The 25,314-nt window shown below is 36.6% G+C and overlaps 1 protein-coding gene across 2 annotated transcripts in view; it reads right to left on the bottom strand.

Annotated features, from left to right (window-relative positions):
• MS3_00004315 (uncharacterized protein) overlaps positions 1 to 25,314 on the bottom strand; it is a gene marked incomplete at its 5' end in the record, with an annotated part of 45,521 nt that overhangs the window by 4,094 nt on the left and 16,113 nt on the right. Inside the window, 7 exons of one of the 2 annotated variants that reach the window (XM_012938776.3) lie at positions 1,100 to 1,305; positions 3,143 to 3,222; positions 5,774 to 5,899; positions 13,642 to 13,729; positions 15,036 to 15,258; positions 17,969 to 18,066; positions 24,818 to 25,123. In XM_012938776.3, coding sequence (XP_012794230.2) covers positions 1,100 to 1,305; positions 3,143 to 3,222; positions 5,774 to 5,899; positions 13,642 to 13,729; positions 15,036 to 15,258; positions 17,969 to 18,066; positions 24,818 to 25,123 — 1,127 coding nt within the window. Of the gene's footprint in view, positions 1 to 1,099; positions 1,306 to 3,142; positions 3,223 to 5,773; positions 5,900 to 13,641; positions 13,730 to 15,035; positions 15,259 to 17,968; positions 20,720 to 23,772; positions 25,124 to 25,314 lie in introns of both variants that reach the window. The other variant, XM_051212219.1, reaches the window with a different exon arrangement.

Raw genomic sequence — 25,314 nt, 5'->3', positions numbered from 1 at the left:
GCATTGAATGGCTGTTTCGTCCTAGTAGGACTCCCCAGGAGTGCGCATCCACGATCCCCAAGCTGGAATCGAACCCAGGACTTCGGTCTCTTGCGCGAAGGCTTAACCCCTAGACCACTAGGCCAGCACCCAACGGTGTTAATGTAAAACTTCAAACAATCCACCGTATTGCACGAGCATCTTATATTGACTTTAGTAAGTCGCGACCAGTGGAGTTCAACCTTGTTGGCTGTGAGATAGTTACCTATTGAAGACATTGGAAGATGGATGTGTAATGTTGAGGGTTGGTTGAACTTAGACATTAATCCCGTTGAATGCCAGATTAGTGGTCAACGGGTTAAGCGTTTGCACGCAAAACTGTACGCCCTGAGTTCGATTGCCGAACCACTCGTTGTCTTGGATGTGCACTACTGAGGAGTTCCACACTAGGTCGAAATGAACGTCCAATGCTTCCTGGCTTTCAATGGCGGTGTAAAATTGATCATTCATTTAGTTATAGATTATATTATTTATCATTAATAAGGTTTATTTTATTATTATTGCTATATATTTTAAATCTTTATATATATTAAATCATCATACAAAATGTAATATCATGACTTTTTGACACACGAAAAAATTAGAATAGTAGAGTACTCGCTTGTCTTAACGTCCCATATTATGATAGATGCCAAGTAAGTCATTCTACATTCACATTATTAAATTATTTAGTTAAATAGATTATGGAGATTTACCGATTGATATCAATCGAAGAAACGTTGAAAAAAAGGAGTGAAAGGTAGTTATTATGCTTCAGTATCAAACTGTTCACAAGTATGTGCCCGCGATCCTGTCAGCGAGCAAATCCAAGACATTTAAGCCTTATAAACATAATGAAAACTTTCAACGACTAAATTAGAATCTAATGGTGCAAGTTTAGTTGAATTCATTATTATCATAGTCCAAATTTTTTTGGTAATATTGATTCAAATAGGAACAGGTCTGATATTGGACTTTTTTGTGATATTATAGTATACTAAAGTTTTTAGCGAAAAAAGATGAAAAATAAGGCAGATGTTTGCAAAAATGTGTAAACATTTATAAAATATTGAACACTTACTCGTTATCTGGTGTTAGCACTACAGGTTCATCGGTGAATGCAGGATCGAAATGTATCAGATCTCTATCGCCTCCACATGTTGGACGATAAGGAGGATGAACTTCTTTCCTTTCTAAAGCTACCCAATCGATTGGTTTGAAAAATCCGTGCTCCATAATATCACCAAAACTTGAATTTGGCGCACATCCAAGGCGTTCAGTTGGCACCTGAGATACACAAATTTAGTTAAAATATTGCATACGATGGAAATTTAGGGGAAAATGACAACTATTTTGTACGACTAACTGATTTAATTAAGTACATTTGATAAGTGCATCTTTAATGATCACACAGTATGCTTTCAATGTACTAGACTATGATTTAGAAAAAGCTTTAAGACAAATGCATGGAGAAATATTGAACGTAGATTTTCTTGAGTATAATGCTTCATCATACGCTGAAAATATAAATTTTACTTAACTTTCGAGAATGCCTCCCTTTAAATCCCAAGTTTCTAGATTCTCCATACGTTCTTTTATTGTTTCACTAATTTACATTTTTTTCTAAAATAGTATCTCCGATACCTACTGTTTTCTATAACTGTTATATCCGAGTGGAGGTTAAATTACAGGTAACTTCCGAGGACTATTCATGGACTAATATTCTTATTGTATAACTACTCAACAATTACACTATGTATATTTATATCCCTCTTATGACAAGCTTTATTTTGGCCTATAATTTATTATTGTACGATTTACGGTTCTTAAGTTATGTTCAGTTTATTAACTACTGCCTCCCACATTCACAGCCACTTTTTGGGCTTATTTGTGTACAAATATTATTTTCTATTTTATGGTACGTTGCGGTCTGTGTGATTGATATATAAACTAAGTATGCCTGAAATAAACGATCTGCTCTGATTCGGAAGCTGGTATCTTGTTCTGGACTCAAGTGGAAGGGCTCGTAGGACATAGGACCAATAAGGACACTAAACTGCCCACACCGGTTGAACGTCATTGGTTGGCCTAGTGCGAAGATTCGTATAAGTCGTATTCGGATTGGTAGATAAGTCGTGTGATCGAAAAGTCAGACATCCAAGGTCATAACAATAACCATTAATACTGTTAGTACCCCTACTAAACTGGAATTTGTTTTGACGATTTTATCTCGCAGTGTTGATGGGGTATGGCAACTAGAACTGGTGTACAAATGTGTCAGGTTGTGGTTGTCTGACCGACTGAACCTTATCGAAAAAGATGCTTCGATAATGTAACGTTTCTCACTAGCAATAATAGTTACCGGACTAAACAAATTTCAAACTGTATATTGTTGCATCGTAAATCTTTAGATATACAATTTGTAACTTCAATCCTACTCAACGACTGAACTCCAAATGACACATGTCGATGGATATAATACTAAAACATTACCTGATTGAAGTCACAATGGAATGGAACCTAAACTAATGAACACTTCGGTTGAGATCGTAGTTTTTAAATTATTTAGGAAAAAGTCAATAATTTTACTGACAGACTGAATTGCACTGTGTAAGGGTGACCAACTGAATGCGGGAATAAAATGTAATCATCTTTAAATACATGGATATTTATTTTAGTATCACTAAACAAATGGATAAAGGCGTGAATTAAAACTAAAACGAAGTACATATGTCTACATTTATGAGTGGTGAAATTAATTTCACAAAATATTGTAAAAGAATAAGTGTATGATTGAATTAACAGTATAGTAATTAAGTCAGTAGATATGTCATACAAATTTTGTCAGAGTTAGATGTTTTAATTTAGATTCGCTACCTAGAGTTGAAGTATAATAATCTTGGAAAAACAAAAGATGTGATTTCAACATTTACTGTATGAATATAGAAAGTGATAACTGAGTGAGATTTTTCTATTGGATAAAATTTGGAGATGAATTTTTTGTAATTAGCAATCGACATTTAAATTAACTAACAATATTATGCTAACTGATAAAATAGAAAATTGCAGTCTTCCTATTGATAAACAGTAAATAATAATAATCATAAGAAATGAATTGACAAACCTTTTGGAGAAATGCATTAAGTATGCTGGTTGCACGAACAGAAATAGAACGTGGAAAACGAATTGGACGACTGAGAATGACTATTTAAACAGAATGATAAATATATATATTCATTTTAATACAGTTAACTGTTAAAAAAAAATTTGACGCAATAAAGTCTCACAAGATAAGATTACATTGATTATTCTAGGAAACTCAACAAGTTTATTTATTTATTTGAACACATAAACATTGGTACAAGGAAGCACTGAATATATATGCGCCAAACACAACACGGAGAATACCAAACTAATCACACTTGATGAAGAAGCTCTGGAAGAGGTGGAAATGTCCACGTACCTACCTGGTCGGCAACATCGATGAACAAGGAGGATCCGATTCAGACGTACAAGTGAGGGCACATTCCTGCAGTTGAACAATATATGGAACTCAAAACAACTGTCAACTAACATCAAAGTCACAATCCTCAATACGAACTTTAAGACAGTTCTACTGTATGGAGCTGAAACTTGGAGAATTATCACAACTATCATCAAAAGAGTACAAGTATTAATAAACAACTGTCTACGCAAGATACTGAATGTTTGTTGACCGGATATCATCAGCAAAAACCAACTGTAGGAGAGGATAAACCAGATTTCAGCTGAGGGAAAAATTAGAAAATGATGTTGGAAGTGTCTAGGACATACATTGTGGAAATCATTAAACTGCTTTACGAAGCAGGGGCTAACTTGGGATCGTGGAGGGAAGCAGAAAAGCGGAAGACCAAGGAACATACTGAGCCAGGAATTGGAAGCAGACATAAATGGGATGAATAGCGACTGGAAAGGATTGTCCAGGATAGAGTAGGATGGTGAGCGGCCTATGCTTCTCCATGAGGGGTAACAAGCGTAAGTAAGGAAGTAAACAAGTCTAATAAACTGTTGAGTCTTGAAGCGCATCGTTATTTCATATTAGAAAAATAGATGAATTCTTTGAAAGTTGTGTGGTTATTTAAATGACATGACATATTTCGCCCACCGGAACAAACGCATACTGACAGTGATGACAGTTAATGTTAAATCATAGCTTTGTGTAAAAAAAATGCTGACAGAAAGGGGATAGTCATCTCAACACAACGGTGACTGAAAATATTGAGTTCAGAAATGTCAGGTTTTATAAGCAGAGATTAAAAATTCTTATACCACAGAACCGCTCATTGGACATTTTATTGATAGGTGGTTAACGTCATGAAGATGCTAAAAAGCCCGGATTGGCATACAGGATGTCATTTATTATACCACTAGCAATTACGAAACTACACAGATATAAAAAATCTTTGGTTGTCTTTAATAACTCGCCACTAATTGTGGATAAAAACGGAGTAAAACTAATTTCTTAAAATTCTGTCATACATTGATGGTACAAAACACATGGTATATTTTCATACACTGGGAAATAAGTGGCTCAAAGTAATTTGAGTGGACTGTATGGTGTAGGACAGAGGGGAGGTATAATCCCAAGACTGTAGATTGAGGAGCATTTATCCTATTAGCAGATTTACACTGCTATTTTTTTTCTATAATAGAGCTGCTTTAAAACACAACCGATAGGGTAATCAAAAAGATATGGGAAGATTAGGCGATCATGACTATCCTCGTTGCTAGTTCACGACAAAGTATACCTATATTCCGTTGTGAACTTGTGAACAAACCTCTGAAGGTGTTGATAAACTACGTAGCCAAAACAATTTTGAGACAGTTAGAATGCACAACCCTATCACCTGAGTCGAAGGCAGAATTACATTCAAGGTAAACCACATAGAAACTGAACAAACACGAACCCATCCTCATTACTGTTTATCATTATTTTTAAACCGTTTATAAAGTATTACGAAGATCAGAGGTAAGAGAACAATACTAATTTAACCATTATTATTAATACTGAAAAACTTTAAACTCACCATACCTCATGAAGAAATCAAAGAGGTTGGTGAATAATAACAAAGAACTTGGAGTTTAATCAGCTAGCTATCCTGCAGTGACCTAGTACTTAAATGTTCCTACAAGCCCTTCTTAACCTCGGTACGTGAGTCAGTATTCACCAACCATAGAGAACAAGAACATTCGGTAAAAATCGTTCAACTAAGTCAACTAAACTGCATTTTGAAGTGGTTCGTTCAGAATTGTAAGCATCCATAAAAACCACCTGTATCTATGCGACTGAACACAAAAGTTGTCTTACTAAAACTAAGCCACTAGTTCACCTTTATATTGGTCGTTTGAATCGTCCCATTGATGTTGAGGATGGCAATCGATCAGTCTCTTATTGGTATATGTGCATCCTGTGTGGACTGCCTTAATTTATAAGTGTATTCAGGTGACCAGTTCCAAAACGCGCAATCTGGATCCTACTGCTAGCCACCATCCACCTCTGCTTACAAACTCCTGGTTGTCGGACGTGCAACTACTATTTTCGATTCTGAAGACGAAATTCTGGTGTAAGACTCGGCGCCATTCATCGCCTAATTAACTGATTCACATAATTGCATTCACGATACGGCTATACAGAGGAAATTAAACTACAAATCACAAAGATGCCAGAATCCAAATAAAACGCCCACTATGGTTAATAAAACAAAATAGGACTAACTTTGAAATAAATAATCCTCAGTATTTTGATCTGGATTAGCTGACTGTCCAACACCTTCCCAAGGAGATCGACCAGCTAACATCTCAAACATAAGTACGCCTAGGGCCCACCAGTCAACACTGAAACCTAATTCAACAAATACCAAAAAAGAAATTTACTACTATTTCAAATTATAGTAGTAATGATAATCTATGAGATAAATGGATTACATTATTCACAAACCATTATGAATTCATATATTTTGAATAATACTTCTGCCATCTGGGTAATACAATTCAGACATCCCCTAAATATCTTTATTATTAACTTGGTATATATAATGTACAAGCCAAAGAGAACGCAATAAGTTGACAGATAAATTGCCATCAACGTGACCACACTAACTAGAAATTCTTACTCAGTCAGCTACAACGTAGGACCAGGCACAGATGTGCATCGGTCCAGGTTGCCATACCGCATCAACACAACAAGATGAACACCGGATTCATAGCAGTGGTTAGGTCAAAGGTAGTAATATGTAAGAGAAAGATTGCATATAGAGATATAGTACAAGAAGAAAGAATTGGTTCGTAGAAAGAAAGATATGAAGCGATTTTAATCTCTTAGTTTAGGGGAAGACAGGGAGTGTATACACTGACGCCATTGTGATCGATTCTGAGCCATGTCACCAAGAGTCTCCAACCATTGGTTACGGTAGTCACGCGGACCCCAACCAAGTAGTCTGCATCTACCAACATGGCTAAGACTAGAAGTTAGTGACTTCAAGCACTGATGCCACGTCTTGGTTTGGCCGCCCCTAACTTTCTTCCAACCATTTCCAATACCGGATAGCATTGCACGTCGTGGTAGTCGGTGTTCAGGCATACGTAACACGTGGCCCAACCATCTCAGTCGATGAAGATTCACAACCTCATCAACTGATTTACCATCATTCCCTAATACCCTGCGTCTAACCTCACTATTACTTACCCGGTGATCCCAGCAGACGCCAGCAATATTTCTAAGGCATCTGTGGTCAAATACTAATAGCTTACGAGTGTCTTCTACTCTTAATGGCCATGTTTCGCCGCCGTAAATTAAAACAGAACGGACTGCCGCGCAGTATACTCGTCCTTTTATTGATAGACGGATATCTCGCCTTCGCCATAGGTGGCGCAAGTTGGCAAAGGCCAATCGAGCTTTTCGAATCCGTGCTGAGATTTCGTCCGATACCAACCCATTAGGGCTGATCAGACTTCCAAGATAAGTGAAGTTGTCAACGCGTTCGACTACTTCACTCCCTATCCTTAGTTCAGGTGTTGACGCAGACCAGTCCTGAAGCAACAACTTGCATTTAGAGGGAGAGAAGCGCATTCCAAACATTCTGGCATTGTTGCTCAGTGCTACCAGAAGACTCTGCATTTTGTCAGAGTCTTCACCAAACAGGACTATGTCATCTCCATATTCTAAGTCGATAAGTGGACCTCCTGGTAGAAGATCAATGCCCAAAAATTCAGTCTACGTGAGCGTTATTTCCATCAGTAGATCTATGATGAAGTTGAACAAAAATGGGGAAAGTGGACAGCCTTGACGGACACCACTTGAGGTTGCAAAAGTAGATGACAGTTCGCCATAAGCTATGACTCGACTAGTAGTGTTCGAGTAAAGAGCCTTCACAAGGTTTATGTACTTCTGGGGTACGCCTTTCAATGACAGACACTGCCACAGAATCTCGCGGTCTACCGAGTCAAATGCTGCTTTTAAGTCGAGAAACACCACCATTGTCGGACGCCGATAAGTATGCCTGTGTTCTAGAATCTGACGAATGGTGAATATGTGGTCGGTGCAGCCACGACCAGGTCTGAAGCCAGCTTGATTTTCTCGTGTTTTCAGTTCACGAGTCTTAGTTAGGCGTCTGATAATTATCGAGGCTAGTATTTTAGATATTATATTAGTTAGACTAATCCCTCTGTGGTTGTCACAGGATGATTTTGACCCTTTCTTATATATTGGGACGATAAGTGATTGTGACCAGTTAGATGGAATAACGTCTAACTCCCAGATTTTAGCTAAAATATTAGTCAACCTAATCGCTAAAATTGGACCACCATCCTTAAAGACCTCTGGAGCCAATCCATCTGGACCAGCTGCCCTTCCTCGTTTTAGATTAACTATAGCCTTTTGAACTTCAGCAAGAGTTGGGGGACCTACTTCAATGTTCCATTCACACTGTCTGGGAATGGAGGGTAGTTGTAGAGTAGCTGAAGGCCAGCTGAACTGTTCTCTGAAATGTTCCGCCCATCGTTCTAAACGCCTGGACTGGGAGCAGATGAGTGTATCGTCTTTTTCCGATACAATCTCACTTACACTTGACTTATTAATTCCAGTTTCTTTTATTAGTCTGTAAAGCTGTCTTGTGTTCCCTATAGTCGCCGCCTTTTCCATCTCTTGCTTTCGTTGCCCACCACTGCTCACGGTCGTTTCTTAGACTTTTTCTTAACCTAGATCTGATTTGTTGTCGCTCTTCATCATGTTCGGAACCTGATGAGATGAGTTTGCGAGAATCCATCAGTGTGATAGACTTTGAAGAAATCCACTGGTTCTTTGAAACTCTGTAGTTTAAGTCGCTAATAGATGTCACTGCTGTTTCCACAGCTGCTTGTATTTCATTCCAAGCAACATCTGGGTCAGCCTCGTCTTCAGAACTACCTAATCGTGACCTCAGTTGTTCCTGGAACCTACTTTTGGTTTCCTCGCTACTCAGTTCGGTTCTAATGGGTCTTTTTACTGTGGCTTTTTTGCGTCCAGTGAGGCGCAAGCAGATGCGTGCCCGTATTAGGGCGTGGTCGGAGTCCAAGCAGGTGCTCCGGAATGAACGACAATCTTCTACCGACCCTCTCCAACGATGACTGATGGCAATATGATCTAGTTGAGTCCATCGTTGATTTGATGTAGGGGGTCGCCATGTTAGACGATGTCTCTCCTTATGCTTAAAATTTGTGTTTGCTAAAAATAAACGATTGTCTGAGCACAGTTGCAGCAGACGATCACCATTATCTGTTCGCTGTGCCGGAATGCTAAAATATCCACCTAAATGCCTTTTTGTTTGGTTTAAGCTACCTATCTGAGCATTAAAGTCACCCCCTACGAGTACTATGTCTGAGCGTTTAGCTTTCTGCAGAAGTTCGGACAGCTTTCTGTAAAATTCATCTTTCACATCATCTGAGCTGCAGTCAGTGGGAGCGTAGGCAGAAACGACGAAAAGGCATCGACGTGTGTCCCTATCCTTCCGAGTTTTTACGGAGCCGTTTAGCCGAACAGCACATAGGCGACTGTTGACGGGGATCCACTCTAGCAGTGCTTGTTCCGCCCTCATGCTTAGTGCTATGCCTACACCTGCCAGTCCACGAGAACTGGCCATCGGGTCACCAGATACACGTAGGGTGTATCTCGTTGGCTCTCCGTTTTGCCGAGGTGAGGTCAAGTGAATGACCACACTGGAATCCTGTATGCGTGTTTCGGAGACACAGCATACATCAATGGTAAGAGACTCTAGGGTTTTAGCCAAGGAAGCCTGCTGACCGATTTGACATAGAGTGCGTACGTTGAAAGCTCCAATGTGTAGTTTGGAGCGAGGTTTCAGTAGACCTGGGACAGAGTTTTGAGCACTAGAATCGTTGGCTTTGGTGACACTTGAGGAGGAAGCCGAAGGAGGAAGTTTAGGGTTGAAAGTCAATGTAGGAGGAATAATAGGAATTGAAGAGGAAGGTTGATTATGAATACAGTGGTCTTAAGTGTTGTTAGAGGTATGAAGGCGGTTATCACTTCCCGGTTGCCCACACCGTGGAAGGGTTGTTCTGGAGGTACCTGAAAAGGAAATTGGATTAGAGGCGGTCTCAGTGACCTGAGAGCGTGACCGCAGTGCCCAAGGGACAACTGCTTGAGGCCGGTCGCGCACGGCCTTTTTGTGGAAGGTTTTTGACGTGTTAGCTCCGTTCTTCAAAGGGCCTTACCGCCGGAGACGGAAATCCGTGAGGTAAGGTGAGGTGTGCATTTTTAGGGTCGACCTTTTCTAACCCCACCCCTCCTTGTGGGAAGGCAGCATCGCTGTCATGCTGGTTGTCCGAGGGAAACACCTTACTGCTGTCACACCTCTGTACAGTCAGCAGTACGACTTCACCTTCGGACCTTGGGTTTGTTGCTTTTAGTCTTACCGCTCTTCAACCGACCTGTCTGACATGGTAGGACCTTGAGGAACGGTTGTTCCAGCCAGTATAGCTCGGTTGCTTCATCACGATAGGCAAGCCCGACCACCACGTCAAGGTAGCAACAACGGTCGGGTAAGTGTAAATTCTTACTATATACTGATGTTAATCAAAAAGTGTGTAAAAAAGAAAATGTAGAACAATAGCCTAACATTAAATGATGGGATGCCAGAACCAATAGTAATTCAATACTCGTAAACGTCAGTATCACATAGCAGCGGACAAGTGATGGACGAATCCATAGTAGCATGATTTTCTCGACAAATAACTGTCAAGAAACTAAAATAAACTTAGATAGTATTTACAGAAAAAGGAAATAGTGAAAAGAGGAATTTAATACAAAGCAGATATTCATATATAATGTTCAAAAAGTTGATTACGTAATACCATTAGGGGAGAACGGATATAGTGCAAAAACAACAGATAAAATATGAAATAATTTTTATCACTGAAAATCTTAATTGGCAACTTAACAACACTGATCATAATTGAGGGAGAAATAGTAGCCAATCCCATTATGACTTAACCTTGGGGTTGATCCTGTTTTATCGATCAAATTATGTTACTATTAGTCATCATTGTGTCAATTATGTGCATGCTAAAAAGACACGCATATCAGTTGAACCAGACTGCCAGGAGAAATGTTGGAATTACTTCCTTTTAACTTTTACCTCACATTTTTGCATATATCCAGATTTAACTGTTTATGAATCGATTACATCAAGCCCTGTATTAGAGGCAACTGGAAAGGTGCTTTATTTTATTTTCAGAAGTATTCGAAAAGAATGAATAGCAAGAGACCATAAGGAGGGATACTTTATCAAGAACCAGAGAAAGATCTTAGTGAGTACAAAAGAGGCATTACACCGTTGTCAAAAGTGTTAGTGAACAGGATGAAAGAGCCAATAGACGATCAACTTGAAAACCAACAAACTGGATTTCGTAGGCATCGATTATGAATCAACCGAATCACGACACTGTACATCATTATTGAATAATCAATTGAAAAAGGAACTTATCACTAAATATCGACTTCTTTGGTTTTAAGTAATTGACAGCGTGAATGGGGGGACCTTATGGAATCTTTAAACAAGGGGGTACCTGGGAGGACCGTCACCATTATACGGAACTCCTACGAAAAGCTGAATTGCAAAGTTCTGCAAGAAGAGCAGCTCACAAATACATTAAATGTGAAAACCGATGTAAAGCAAAACTGCCCACTCTAGCCTTCCTTATTTTGACAGTTATCGATTGAATTATGACGAACTTCATATCTCAGAAAATGCATGGAATATGGTAGACACATTGGATAAAGCCGGATGATTTGTACTTCGCAGATAACTAAGTCTATCTATTTTGTATACAGCAACAAATGTAGATGAAGACAGTAAGTGTAACAGCGGCTATAACAGTAGTGGGCCTTAACACTAAGAAGGAGCAAAACCCAGGGAGGAGTAGCAACCGAATCACTGGTGATAGCGAAGTTGTGGAATAGGTGGGAACCTTTACATACCTGCGGAGCATTATTGATAAAGGAGGATCTGATGCAGATATAAAGGCACACATTGGAAAAGTAAGGGTGACATCCCCACAACTGAAGAATATCTGAAACCCAAAAAGACTCCCAAACAAGATGAAAGTCAGAAACTCTTCTATTGTATATAGATTAAACTCAGAGAGCTACCACCACCGTCGCCAAAAAAGTACAGATATTTATTAACAGCTATGTATGCAAGATACTCCATATTCATTGGTCAGAGGTTATCAGTAATAATCTATTTTGTCATTTGAGGAGATTAGAAAAAGACACTAAGAGTAGATAAGACAGCTTAAAAACCCCCACAAAACTGGATCATACGGCAAACCCCAACTTGGAATCCTTAAAGCATAAGTAGAAGAGGTGAACCAAAGAACACAGCACCGGGGATGGGATGAAGGTAACAAAAGGACGAACAGTACTTGGTAAAAACTGGGAAGAAGAGCTTAGGATAGAGTTGTTTGGAGATCATTGGTCGGCGCCCAGTACCTCGAGAGATGTAACAGGCTCAAGTAAGTAAGTAGTAAACAAAATGAGTTATTTAGTTATAGTTATTTTCATAGCTCCGTAAAACTATTCGACTTTCTGCAAAATATATTTATCTAACCTCACATTTCTTAACATTTCGACTTTTTTAAACACACATTAGACTGTTGAATGTTAGTTAATACAACAGAAATTAGTTTTGAATAGATCTATAAGTATAGATTAATTGCTATTTAAAAAGCATTTTAATGATCAACTGAAAATTATAACAATCTGCAAGTTCATTCATAAAACATGTTCGTTATTTAATTTATGTGAACCATTCTTGAAAAGCTTACTCAAATCTCAGTTGAATACTGATTCATTTAGAAGTCTATAATACTAGCAAAATCGAGTCAATTTTATACCCGTATATTAAAAAAGAATAAATATCAATAACGAAAAATTCGAAGTTAGTTTGGGAAAATATCAGGGTCATCTTAATCAATTAAAGTGGGTCATTAGATTATAAGACGTATTTATTATGGAAGAGATAATGTTACTAGTCAATTATACAAATTGAAGTTCAACATTTTATAATGGTAGTAATCCAAATACCTTACAATTTAATGTCTGCAACTAAAATCCAAATGATTCAACTCATAAGTCACTTTAAATGATTTACAGACTAATTGATGAAAGAATATATTATCTAGATAAAAAAAATATCAAATGAATAAAACTCTATAATAGTAGAATAGTGTATATTCATTTATTTTATACAGTCTCTTCAAATGTTTACAATTTAAGAATAATTGTATTAATACACTTGGTATTGTTTTACTTGAATCTTCCGATTGATGTTTTAGGACTGAAATCGATCAGTCTCTTATTGGCATATGTGCATACTGTGCGTATGCCTCGATATTGCCTTAATTTACAAGCATTATAAGCAAGTGGCTATCAGGACTCAGTAGCTAAGTGGATAACATGTGATGGCATTTGAGGCGAACGGTACTGAGTTCGAGTCCCAGAGTGAACATCAACTCTGAGATGCAGGTACATCCAGCTGACGAGTCCCAAACAGGACGAAAAGTGAGTCCTGGATTCCAATTGTATTAATAATTTCAAAAACAATGTACATACTTGATATCATTTTATAACAGGAAAGCTTTTACCAATGAAAAAAAGTAATAAATAGAGAGAAATAAATTCTTCTTTATTCTTGTATTTTAACTTAACTTAGCCTGTTTTATTCACTTTTAATCAATTCATGTTTTTTTAATTGTTATTATTGTGTAACTTTTGACATTGATTTTTCATTTCTAGAGGCCTATTTTCAGGTGTATTTCAGTTGTGTGTTTTTTGAGAATACTAACATGTAAATAAGCAACTATAAGAATATCTCTTGTAGCTTTTCTAGATTAATTAATTCTTTTTTTACCTTATGTTCGTTGACGAAGACTGTTTTTATGGTAATAAAGTATGTATATCTTTTTTTAAAAAATAATTACTAAAATTTTTAGGTTATAGGAAGCTCAGATATCTGTAAAATTAATGAATCCATACTAATTTATCTCAATCACTGTCTTTATTTTATTCACATATAAAAAGAAACTTACTATAACTTTCTCCTTTCAGTATTTCAGGAGCTATATAATTCGGTGTACCACAAAATGTAGTTGTAGTCATATCTCCGATGATTCCTTCCTATTAAATAAATAATAATTTAGATACGATTAATAATATATTATTTATTAAGTTGGATTGTCTTGTTTTATATCTTAAATAGTGTACTATATGCTTAAAATAAGCGAGAAGAATTTGTAGTGTACAATCAATGTTAATAATACTAGCTACTATCACTTAGTCTTCAGGCAAATACTTTAACTAAGTAGTAGAATAAAATACTTATTTTGATACAGCGTTTTATTAGAGTTGAGAATAATAATTCAAAATGAGTTTCTAACGTACTGATCGTCATCTATGTCATAACTTCCAAAATATGATTTTGAAAGTGAATAAATTGTCACGAAGTGATATGCTCATGAGTATATGTCTTTAGAATTCTTACTAGCTGAGAATCTAATTAAAGAATTATTGAATATATTTCTATTCATTTGATTTACGCTAGTTATATCATGGAAATACGTAACAAACTTAATGATGCTAACTGATCATATCAAATAAATTTAATAAAAACATTCAATTTATATAAACTTCTAGATTACCTATTTTCCAACTTTTTAAATAATATAAGGAATCTGTTCCGCTTTTAATTTGATTGGAATGACTAACCATGGATGTGTGGCCTAGTCAAGAAATGGGATTAGTCTACGGATTCATTGTGAATTGAACTCAGGCATTTAGATACGTGCAAACAACCTAATTGACGTCCCCATGATTATCAAAACCAATGGATGGAGACAATAGGTGATATGGATCAGAATCGATTGTAATTATGGTGTTTTCACTATTCGTCTTCCCTTAAATCTTAAGTTTCTAAATTCTCCGTGAACGTCTTTTCGACTACTAATAAAAATGTTACTACCTTCACCATTTTGAGACTTTCTTTGACAGTTTCATCTAATTGTGTTATTAGGGTATGGCATCTTTGAACCAATGTACAGATGTCCCAGGTTTTATGTTGTGTATGACTGACTGAATATCAACACTGATACAGTAATGAAGGAAATAACTACACGTATAATAGCTTAAGGAAAGTCTTACTGTTTCATGAAAAAATTAAGTCGGTAGCAACTATTACTTCAAAAAGGTTACGCGGAATACAATGTCACTTAGTTTTTCTAATCGTAACGCGCTAAACATACATTTATTCATATTGAATGACCTGAATGATATCGACCGTGATAAAAAGCAGCGAAACATTATCTTTCGAACATACTGTAATAGACAACGATCAAGATTAGTCAGTATAGCTACGTATTGTTAATCGAAAAGTCAAGTTAAAATCATACATAAACATTAAACGAGAAAAGTTAATACTTTCCCTTACTTTACACATTCCATAATCAGTCAGTTTAATATGACCTTCGCTATCCATCAAAACATTGTCTAACTTGAGATCTCGGTAAATAATACCACGTTCATGGAGAAAATTTAATGCAATGCAAATTTCAGCTGCATAGAATCGTGCGTAATCTTCTGCTAAACGAAGATTACGTTGCATATAAAACATTAGGTCTCCACCATTAACAAATTCAATGACAAAGAATAACCTATTGTTTATAAGTTAGTTTTGAAAAAAAAGAATAGAAAGAATGAAGTATAACACAAAATCTGGATCACTGATTAACTAATCATACTAAAAACAATTACCATTATCTATGAGAATAACAAAACTCCACCTGAAACCCTCCTAGGGTTCATGCCAGTTCCAAAGCCTAGGTAAAGAGGATTGACCATGGAATTAACAACCCCTTGCAAAAAAACGCTAACCAGGGAAAACAACAAGGCAATTAAGTATGGGTAAATTATAAAAACGTTTACTATTGAAATAACCGATAGATGGTTCGATTTTTCTATAAATGTCATGTCTAAAACTACGAGCCATAATTCTATACGTCATTGTACATAGGGTCAGCATAAGTTTTTATTTAACAGGATTTTCGTTTAGAAGCCTACAACACTCATTGAACAAGGTTAGTTTGGCATATCATTTATGCTTTTGGGATTTTCCAGAAATTTATACATAAAACAAATAAATTTTTGGATGAACTAAACACAGAGTAAAAATAACCAATAGTGTTAACACATACAGGAAGAGGAGATATGGATAATAATCTAAATAAATATCAACAATTAATGTTGTGAAGATATACTTTTTTTACTTCAACATGCATTATTCCAAACAACATTTATTTATGATAAATAAGAACTTTCGTCTAAATTTGAACGAATAGTTTCACAATATTTGGGCGCCGAGTTAATGTGAGTCATTATTTATTTATGATTATCAAAGACTGGAGATTTTTAGGTTTGGTTATATTTGCTTATGAGTAGATGTTGTTTTTGACAGTTGTTGATTTGAACCAGAAAAATCACTTTTCAAATATCTGAGATAATTCTACTCTAGATATTTGAACTCATATTACTTAACCACAACAGTTACAGATATTAACATAGAATTATTTGAATGAAAACTGAATGCCCTAGGACTTAACCCAGTGAACTGACTAGTTACCTTTCTGGTTTTACTACTGTCTAAATTATATTATATGAAGTCGATGTATATCAGTTCACTTGTCCGACTATCTATCTATCACTTTGTGACATCGCAATACTTTATCAATCTCGTCAGTAATTAACAGTCCTATTTGAAATGGTTGACTTTAGATGCTCGCTACCAGAACTTTCAAAAAATTTATCTCGTGGAAAGTTATTACTAAATAGGCGTGTCATCATGAAATCAGTACAAAACCACTTATTGCAAATAAATGTTGAATTATTACCATATACAACACACGCGACTGAAATACACGAATATGATTTTAAAATATGGACTGACTTATGCGAATAGTGTAAAGGCACTTTATTAAGATTATAAATTAATATTATTTAGGATGTTAAATAACTTCTTGACATATAAAGACTTAAAATGAAATAAGCACATCACTCATTATTCGAGTAATTGGCATGTATAAAAAATGCCGTCATTATCAGCTGACTTCACTGTTGTTTACAAATATATCATGGAATAAAATAAGATCAAAAACTCAGAATAAATTCGTAAAAAGATTGATCAATATTGAGATGGTGCAAATCAATATTTGATTTATCCACATCAAATTAACCATTAAAAATAAATTAAATAACGTTTTATTACAAAATCAGTGATACTACGATATATCGCTCCGGATTTAGTCAAATTCGAAAACTAATAGCAATGTGTTTTCCAACTTATATGAGTGAACTGAACGATATTCTTAGATCCTGAGTGATAGACACGATTATAGATACAAATAATTATTTATTGACAGTTGTTACTCGGTTAAACCATCAAACAGTAATACAACTCAGTAACCAAGTACATGGTTCTCATACTCCGTCTTGAGCAACAATATCGTAACAAACGAACCAGAGATACTATTCACGTTTTTAAAAGCTGAATTGGGTGATACGAGGTTTAAATATGCAATTGAGAATAAATGGATTTGATCATTAAGCAATAAATGCCCTGGTATGGCCGAGAGTGGGGTGGGTTCGCCCACCCTCTCGAAATGCTCTCATACGGCCACGCGTATACAGCCTCTGCCAGGGAAGTCCTACTCACTGCCTTCTCGTGGTGGGGGTGTTGTTTACGAAATTGAGAGGACGAAAAGTGGATGTCCAGCGCTCTAACCGGATTCCAAACCAATGGTGTACATGGGCTCCAGTATCCTGCGGGAACAAATGGCGTATGAACCAATCGTTGGTCACCGGCTACCATGGGACTGCATCTCCTCACGATGCTCCACTGCCTTGTGGGTCAGACCTTTAGGTCAAAGACTCGGGGTGTGGTCCCCTAAGAAAACCACCTGTTTCGGACTGGGCACCCGGGCAGTATCACAGCCCACACACACAAATATGGTGTGGCGCATATATATTTGGTGCCCTCTTGTACCAATATTATGTGTTGAAATAAATAAATTAGCAATGATAATCAGGAAAATGCTTTTTTAGTAGTCGCACTCAGAAAATCATTTCGGTGGGACTAAGTCAACTACATGGAAAATTCATGTTACCATATCCACTATAGGGGTCCATATCGCAACAAAAAAAGAGAAAAATGTAATCTTAAATACTAGCAATCGGAAAATATAGACCCTTAGAAATAATGTCCTTTAGGATAGTTTTCTCCATAAAATCGTACGGCATTTAGACAATAGTGTTAATCTATGAGGTTACAAAATACGAATTTTATGGATTATATTGATTTTAGAAACTTACCGACTTCTAGTTTGGAAACACGAGTGTAAACCAACTAAAAATGGATGGTTAGTAGCGCATTCAAATACATGTTTTTCTGTTTGAACCCAATCAATATCCTAGTATTGGAAGTATGAGAAGAACGAGTTTTACATATACTGTCTAGTTTATGTGAATTAATATATTATCAGTTCCCTAAGACGGTAGTTTTTTTTACAAAGTATTCAAGTAAAAACTTAGTTACCTGGGGTTGAGTTTTGCTGTCTGATTTTAAACTGATTCATCTGTAGAACAGAGGCTACTTCAGAAGCAATGTACTCTTGCTTAGAAAAATCATAGTTCTCTGGGTTTTTTACTTCACAGGAAGTTTTTTTCACTATAATTTATTTGGACTCATAGAACTCACTTTCCAGTATCCTTCAATAAGGGGAATTTGTATCGGTGCGAGCATCAAAAAATGGAGATTTAATAGTGTAATGAAAGATTATCAACAGAAAGATTGAATAATATAATGAACATCTAAGTGTTATTTACATTCATAAATCTTTATAACACAGTTTAATATGTTTAAATGAATGAGTTCAAATTTTATACCATACCACGTAAAGTCGTTAGTAACAGTTTGTTCCCATAGTCCTCCACAGACAATTTAATCCATGTCGTTACCTCCTTTCACATTTTCGCATGCTTTTGTTGAACCAGTGGACTGAGTTTTTCGATCTCCAATCCACCTGGACTCCATTCCTTTTCTAGAACATCATTGACTATCTTGTATGTTCGGATGAGCATGTTACTCTTCTGTCACACTGTTCGTTTTAGGAAGATCTTTCATGATGGAACTGTGGACATTCAATGCTACAATTTGGAAAGTTAGGTCACTAAGGCTTCCGCAAGTTGTAGGTCACCTGACCCACGTGTTTCCAAAATAATTAGTTAATATGTTAATTTCTACGTAGAATGATGACTAAAAAAATGTCAAATGAGGTTACATCTATGACCGATAAAAAACTAATTTAGCCAACCGATGGAACTGTAGAGCAAACTCTTAATAGGTCATTTGGGGCTATTGAAGATGAGGATTGCTGTAGTCTCCGCCATATATATTGGCTCAGACGAAATAAGCAAACCTGTACTGAATCTGAAAATACTCGTCGAAATGCTGATAAAATCGAATGTTTGTAATGGATTAGTTTATATTAAAAAGTGTTTTGTTCAATTCTTGAAAGATAAGTGATACGAATTTGTACTTTTGTCGTTCATTAGAATGCAAACCGAATAATTAATCGAACTGAATTCCATAGTATGAACTATGTAGATCTAAGTAAACAGAAGCAACGATGTTTTTAGTGTTTGATTGCCATATCAATGATGATAATCATCTAACAATTTTATACCCTGAGTAGTAGAAAACACCGGAACGCGTTTTTCAACTGGTTCACTATCATGTAGAAGTTTTTGTTTTACATAATAGCCATGTATTAATACGGTAAAGTTTATATATCCAATGAATTCCAACTTAGTAAGGGCGTCATCTTATAATCATATCGTACTCGATGAATTATCTGCTTCTTCTAAATCACAGCTGGGAGTTGAATCCATTCATCAAACCAGTAGTTATTATTTTGTGTCGTTTCTGTTGATGGTGTTCAGTCTTTTATTATGCTAATTACTACTTTTTCATTCCCTTTGGCTTTACTTAGAACACAATTGTGCCCCATTTATTGCTTAGTAATAACTCCATTTTCCGTACGACACTGTGACCTAGATTCCACCTTACGATATTCTACAGATCTCTAAATCTTGTCGTTAATTACTTGCTTTTTCTGGAGGTGTAGCTATTCATTATAAAAAAATCAGTGTTGTTATATTTTTACGTACTCTAATTCCATTCCAATGGGGCATAAAAAATATAACTTGAAATGTAGTTTATTGTCTTTAATACATTTCAAATTATTTTAAACTTCGCTCAAATGATCTATTGTAAAGTAAATATATACTAATTTGTTTTGTGTGTAGTCTTGTTTTCATCAGTATTTAGTTTAATACCTTAACGTTTTCTATCACTTGTATTTGTACTCAATTCTCTCTTAATTCGTAATACAAGTCATTCTTAAAAGAACTGATAGTTGTTTTTTATTAGCATCCTTTTAATCCTCACCTTTATTAGAATAAACCGTAATTCCCATTCCTTTTTGCATTTATTAGTTTCTATCAACCAAAACTTCTCCATTCGATTACCAACTGGTAGTACCAGTGATACAATACTTAAGATTACTGTTATTCAATATCTCCTGAAACTGTCGTCTGTTTGCATGCACAAAGCTTCAACAGTGATAATCGATTTCACAATGAACCTGAGACTAACAACATCAAACAGAACCTTGAATACAGAAGCGTTGCTTTAAATTACAATGACTTCTAACAGTAAACAAACAGAAGATTAACTAGAAGGACATTTTAAAATAAATAATGGGAGCTAAATGAATAGTAACTAAATGTCCATGATTTATAAGACAAAAATAAGATGGATTCGGACTATTGTGATGGTCTTTGAGTCATTTCGCTTAAGGGGTTATATAAAAGTCAACTTTTATCATCCTGAAGACCTTAATCAAGTTTATGATTCTTAATTTGACTAAGATTAACAGTTAGTGAATTAGTGCACTGAAACTTGCAGTACAATTGTAACGTAAAACTAGTGTAAAATGTGATTGGTAGACGAACCCACCAATAATAAGGGGAACGCCCACCACCACATCAACTTCTTTTGACCTTGTACGACTGTATCTCTTTATTAGCCAATCACAGTTTAATGTTCATTGTAAAACAATATTGGCTTGTTGACTCATTTTTCCTATTCTCTGGCTACTGTTCGGTATGTTATTTGTCTGTTTTTCCCTGTATTAATAGACTGTACTGTTTGTTTGTACACTAACGATGTTAATTTATGTTTTAGAAACAGATAAAGTTTATCTAGCCAAATAGCTTGCTTGTTCTGACTTTGGCTAAACCAAGACTCTGTACTCGACAGTCTAGAGATTAGCTTAGAGTTGAATCTGTGGGAAATTGCTTCCTACAAAGTTTCGAACAGTACATTCGATATACCTATTGAAATGACTTCCAATAAACACTACGATTCCGAAGAGATTCCAGAATTATCACCACATCACTCGGGAGTTTATGACGAGGATCAAATTGGAAAGAACGAACTCAAAAACAACAGCATGATAGAACTAGAGTTAGCTAGGTTGCGCATAACCCAGTTAGAAAAGGAAATTGAACTAGAAAAATTACGCTGTCGGAGATGTGAAGGTTCAGGCCAATCAGTAAGCAACAGTGAGAATACAATATTAAAAAATCTGTATTTACCAAAAAGAGAAGTCGTAAGGTTTGATGGTACACCGACAAATTATTGGAATTTCATTAGAAATTTCGAAGAATGCATTGGGAGTGAGAATATTGGATTTAGAGCTAAGCTAAATTACTTGATTCAATATTGTGACGGAGAAGCGAAAGCCGCTATCCTCCATTGTACTATACTAGAACCAGAGATAGGTTACCATCAAGCCCTAAAGCTTTTAGAGGAAACGTTTGGCCAAAAACACGTCGTAGCACGCACGTTTATCGATAACTTGTTAAACTTTCCCAATATAAGGAGAAATCAACCAGATGGTTTGAGAAGACTATCTAGAGAAATGCAAGCATGTAGTTTGACTCTCGAACAGATGAATTACGTTTCTGATTTGAACTCTTCTAGAACTATTGAAACTATGGTTCTGAAATTACCAACCCACATTCAACAAGAGTGGCTAAAGGTAGCTTATAAGATTATCAGAGGAGGCAGAGAGCCTCTGTTCACTGATCTCGTTGAGTTTGTAAAGGAGCAAGCTGATATAGCTAATACTAGATACGGCCTACTCGTCAACCGCGGTAGTAATAGTGACAATAGAGATGTTGGTGTTTTAAAAAGGAAAATTAGTACAGATTACAATGCAGCAAGAATATCTTATGCGAGTGCTAGTGATGATAATGCTCTCTTACGCAGTTCATCTTGTTTGGAGTGCTCCAGTAATCATTCTTTAGACCAATGTCAGAAATTTAAAGACAAGAATGTTAGAGAAAGGAAGGAATTCGTTCTTAGACACAAGTTGTGTAATGTATGCCTGAAGGCAAACCACGTAGCAAAAAACTGTCGATCGCCGAGGTCGTGTGCTATCGAAGGGTGTGGCTGGAGACACCATACCCTGTTACACGAGTTGCGGGAAGAACCAAGGAATACTAATATTGATGCACACATTAACACCCAGCTATGTACGGAGAAAAGTGTTGAGCGTGTACAGTAACAAGCAGCATTCGCAATAGTGCCTGTACTGGTAAGAAATGGAGAAAAGATAGCACAGACTTGCGCCTTCTTAGATAGTGGGTCGGATGCCTCTCTTATTACAGAAGATCTAGCTAAAAGGTTGAATTTAGAAGTAGGGCCTAAGACGATTTCGTTGAGAACGTTGGATAACCATTCCACAATTCAGTGTAAAGAGGTTCAACTAGAGGTTTCCTCCTTAGACTCGGCTTCGGCATTTAGAATCCAAAACGTATGGACAGTCGAGAGATTACCTATGTTGCGCAGGACGGTACCAACGACGTCTCAAATGAAATCCTGGACGCATTTAAAAGACATAAGTTTTCCTAGAGTAGAGGATGAGAATGTCGAACTGTTGATCGGGTGCAACGCACCGAGTGTACACGAAATGAAAGAGGTAAGAACTGGAAAGCCGAATGAACCATTCGCCGTGAAGACTCTGTTAGGTTGGACGCTGTTCGGTTCCTATGGGGAACCCTGTAAAAGCAATCGTGTACTCAATCACCTCTCAGCTAAAGAGGAATTAGAGGATAAGTTTGAACAATCGTATTCAACTGAATTCAAAGACCGACTTAGTCGTACTTCATCGATGTCTGTGGAGGATCGTATAGCATCATCAGAATCTGCATATGGTGTCGCGGGGTATACTCGTTCCGAAGATGTCTCTCGTCAAGTTCATTGTTCGTTTTTATTAACTAAGTATAAGGTTGTTAAGCCAAAAACTGAAGCATCATCTGCTAATAAATCCAAATCAACTCCAAGAAAGCTTAAGGAAAAGGACATCAAACTGAAAGTGAAGACTACGAAAAAGCCGAAGACCACTGTAACGAAGAAGCCAGTAACTAAGACCCTGAAGAAGCAGGTAGCACATATTCGCCGTGGTATCGAGGATGGTGTTGAGAAAGGCGCCCTTGTACGAGTTGCGAACAAGAGTAAGGGTGCATCTGGTAGTTCTATAGGATCCAATGCTATTCTTAGACAGATCATGTGTAGTTGGAATCAGAATAAGACAGTAAATGCCCTTTTAGAGAGAGGTTGCGAATGGCGCTTTAAACTTCCGAGGTCTAGTCAACGAGACGGTGTATGGGGACGCATCATAAAGTCGATAAGAAGAATTCTGCGATCACTATTGTTTCAGAAGGTATTGATGGATGAGTCTTCGAGAGACTTAGTGTTATTAAACAATGTTGGCTCACTGAGAAGTCTATGGTCCAAAGCTATTGTCGAACAAGTAAGCTATGGCTTTGACGGACAATTTCGTACGACAAAATTGAGAACCTCAAACGAAGAAACTGCTCGGAACGTATGACGCTTATGTCTACTAGAAGGAGCCGGCTGTCTGACGGCGACGACGACCCTGGACAACGGACGTGGTGCGCGTTTCGGGGGGAGTGTAAAATGTGATTGGTAGACGAACCCACCAATAATAAGGGGAACGCCCACCACCACATCAACTTCTTTTGACCTTGTACGACTGTATCTCTTTATTAGCCAATCACAGTTTAATGTTCATTGTAAAACAATATTGGCTTGTTGACTCATTTTTCCTATTCTCTGGCTACTGTTCGGTATGTTATTTGTCTGTTTTTCCCTGTATTAATAGACTGTACTGTTTGTTTGTACACTAACGATGTTAATTTATGTTTTAGAAACAGATAAAGTTTATCTAGCCAAATAGCTTGCTTGTTCTGACTTTGGCTAAACCAAGACTCTGTACTCGACAGTCTAGAGATTAGCTTAGAGTTGAATCTGTGGGAAATTGCTTCCTACAACTAGTAATATTCAACAACGATACTAACGTTTGTGTGCTCAGCCTTCACTTATATGCCCTTGTTAAAGTAATTTAGACTCACGAAGTGGCAGACTCATTTGGTATAGTTATGTCGCAATAAATAAAACATTATGGGATACTAATATGTTTTTAAAAGGGATAAGGAGTATTTTGGCCTACGTTATGCGGCTGAATTCATGAGACATCCATTTATTAAAATTACTCAAACCTAGAGAAAAACGAAAACTATAGAAGCGGTTGGGTTTTGGAGCTTGATGTTATGTTTAGTGCTTTGTTTATATGCACACTGTCAGTAAACAAATGAGTCACAGAAAAACTCATAGGTAATAATGGAACCAGAAAAATGTAAAGTGGTGAAGATCGATTTATGTCTAATTTTTACATATATTATAGTTAATGAACCTAGATATTCACATGTTCGATGCAGGAAAGTCGAAACTCTGAGTAAATTCCGAAGCATTGCGAAACATATATTCAGTGAACATCTGACAGTCCCGAAATGCCTTGGTACACTCGAGAGTGGGGAGAGTATACTCCCCCCCTCGAAGTGCTCTCATATGGTCATGTGCATACAACCACTGCCAGAGAATGATGGATAAACATTTGTTAAAACTAAGTCTATATTTAGTGACTTTCGTTCTACATATTTGCAAAAGGTATGAAAAACCGTTAGTCCAAAAGCATTTGTTAAATTACCGAAAGTACAAACCAAACGTACCTCTTCATCCAGAATAGTTTCTTTTTTAATAACTTTCATTGCATATATACGATTAGTTGGTTTATGCTCTACTTGAAATACTTTAGCATAACTACCACGACCAATCACTTTGAGTAAATTGAAATCATGTAAACCAACCCGTCCAGAAGTGATTGGAATATCAGGAATATCTATAATGCGCTGTTCTATGATTGGTATGGACTTATCATCAACTTTATCAGTGATGATTGAAACGGGAACTGGTACACTACTAGGGTGAACACCACCACTTGTTTCAATTATTAAGTTGTCTGAACCTGATTTGAGCTAAAAAAAATTCAGCATAAGTAAAACAAACGGAGATTAGAAACATTAATTCATGGAATATTTTGAGTAGATGTGCCTTATTTTACGAATTACCTTTCAAATGTCAGTCAGTAGCAACGTAGAACTTCGTACGTACGTACATCAGTTCCAGTTACCATACCACATTAGGACAGAGATGCAGTTGTCGATTC

This window comes from Schistosoma haematobium, chromosome ZW (assembly GCF_000699445.3).
Source record: "Schistosoma haematobium chromosome ZW, whole genome shotgun sequence".
Classification (NCBI taxonomy): domain Eukaryota; kingdom Metazoa; phylum Platyhelminthes; class Trematoda; order Strigeidida; family Schistosomatidae; genus Schistosoma; species Schistosoma haematobium.
Note: the sequence above shows the minus strand (reverse complement) of the source record. Positions and strands in the feature narration are given on the sequence as shown.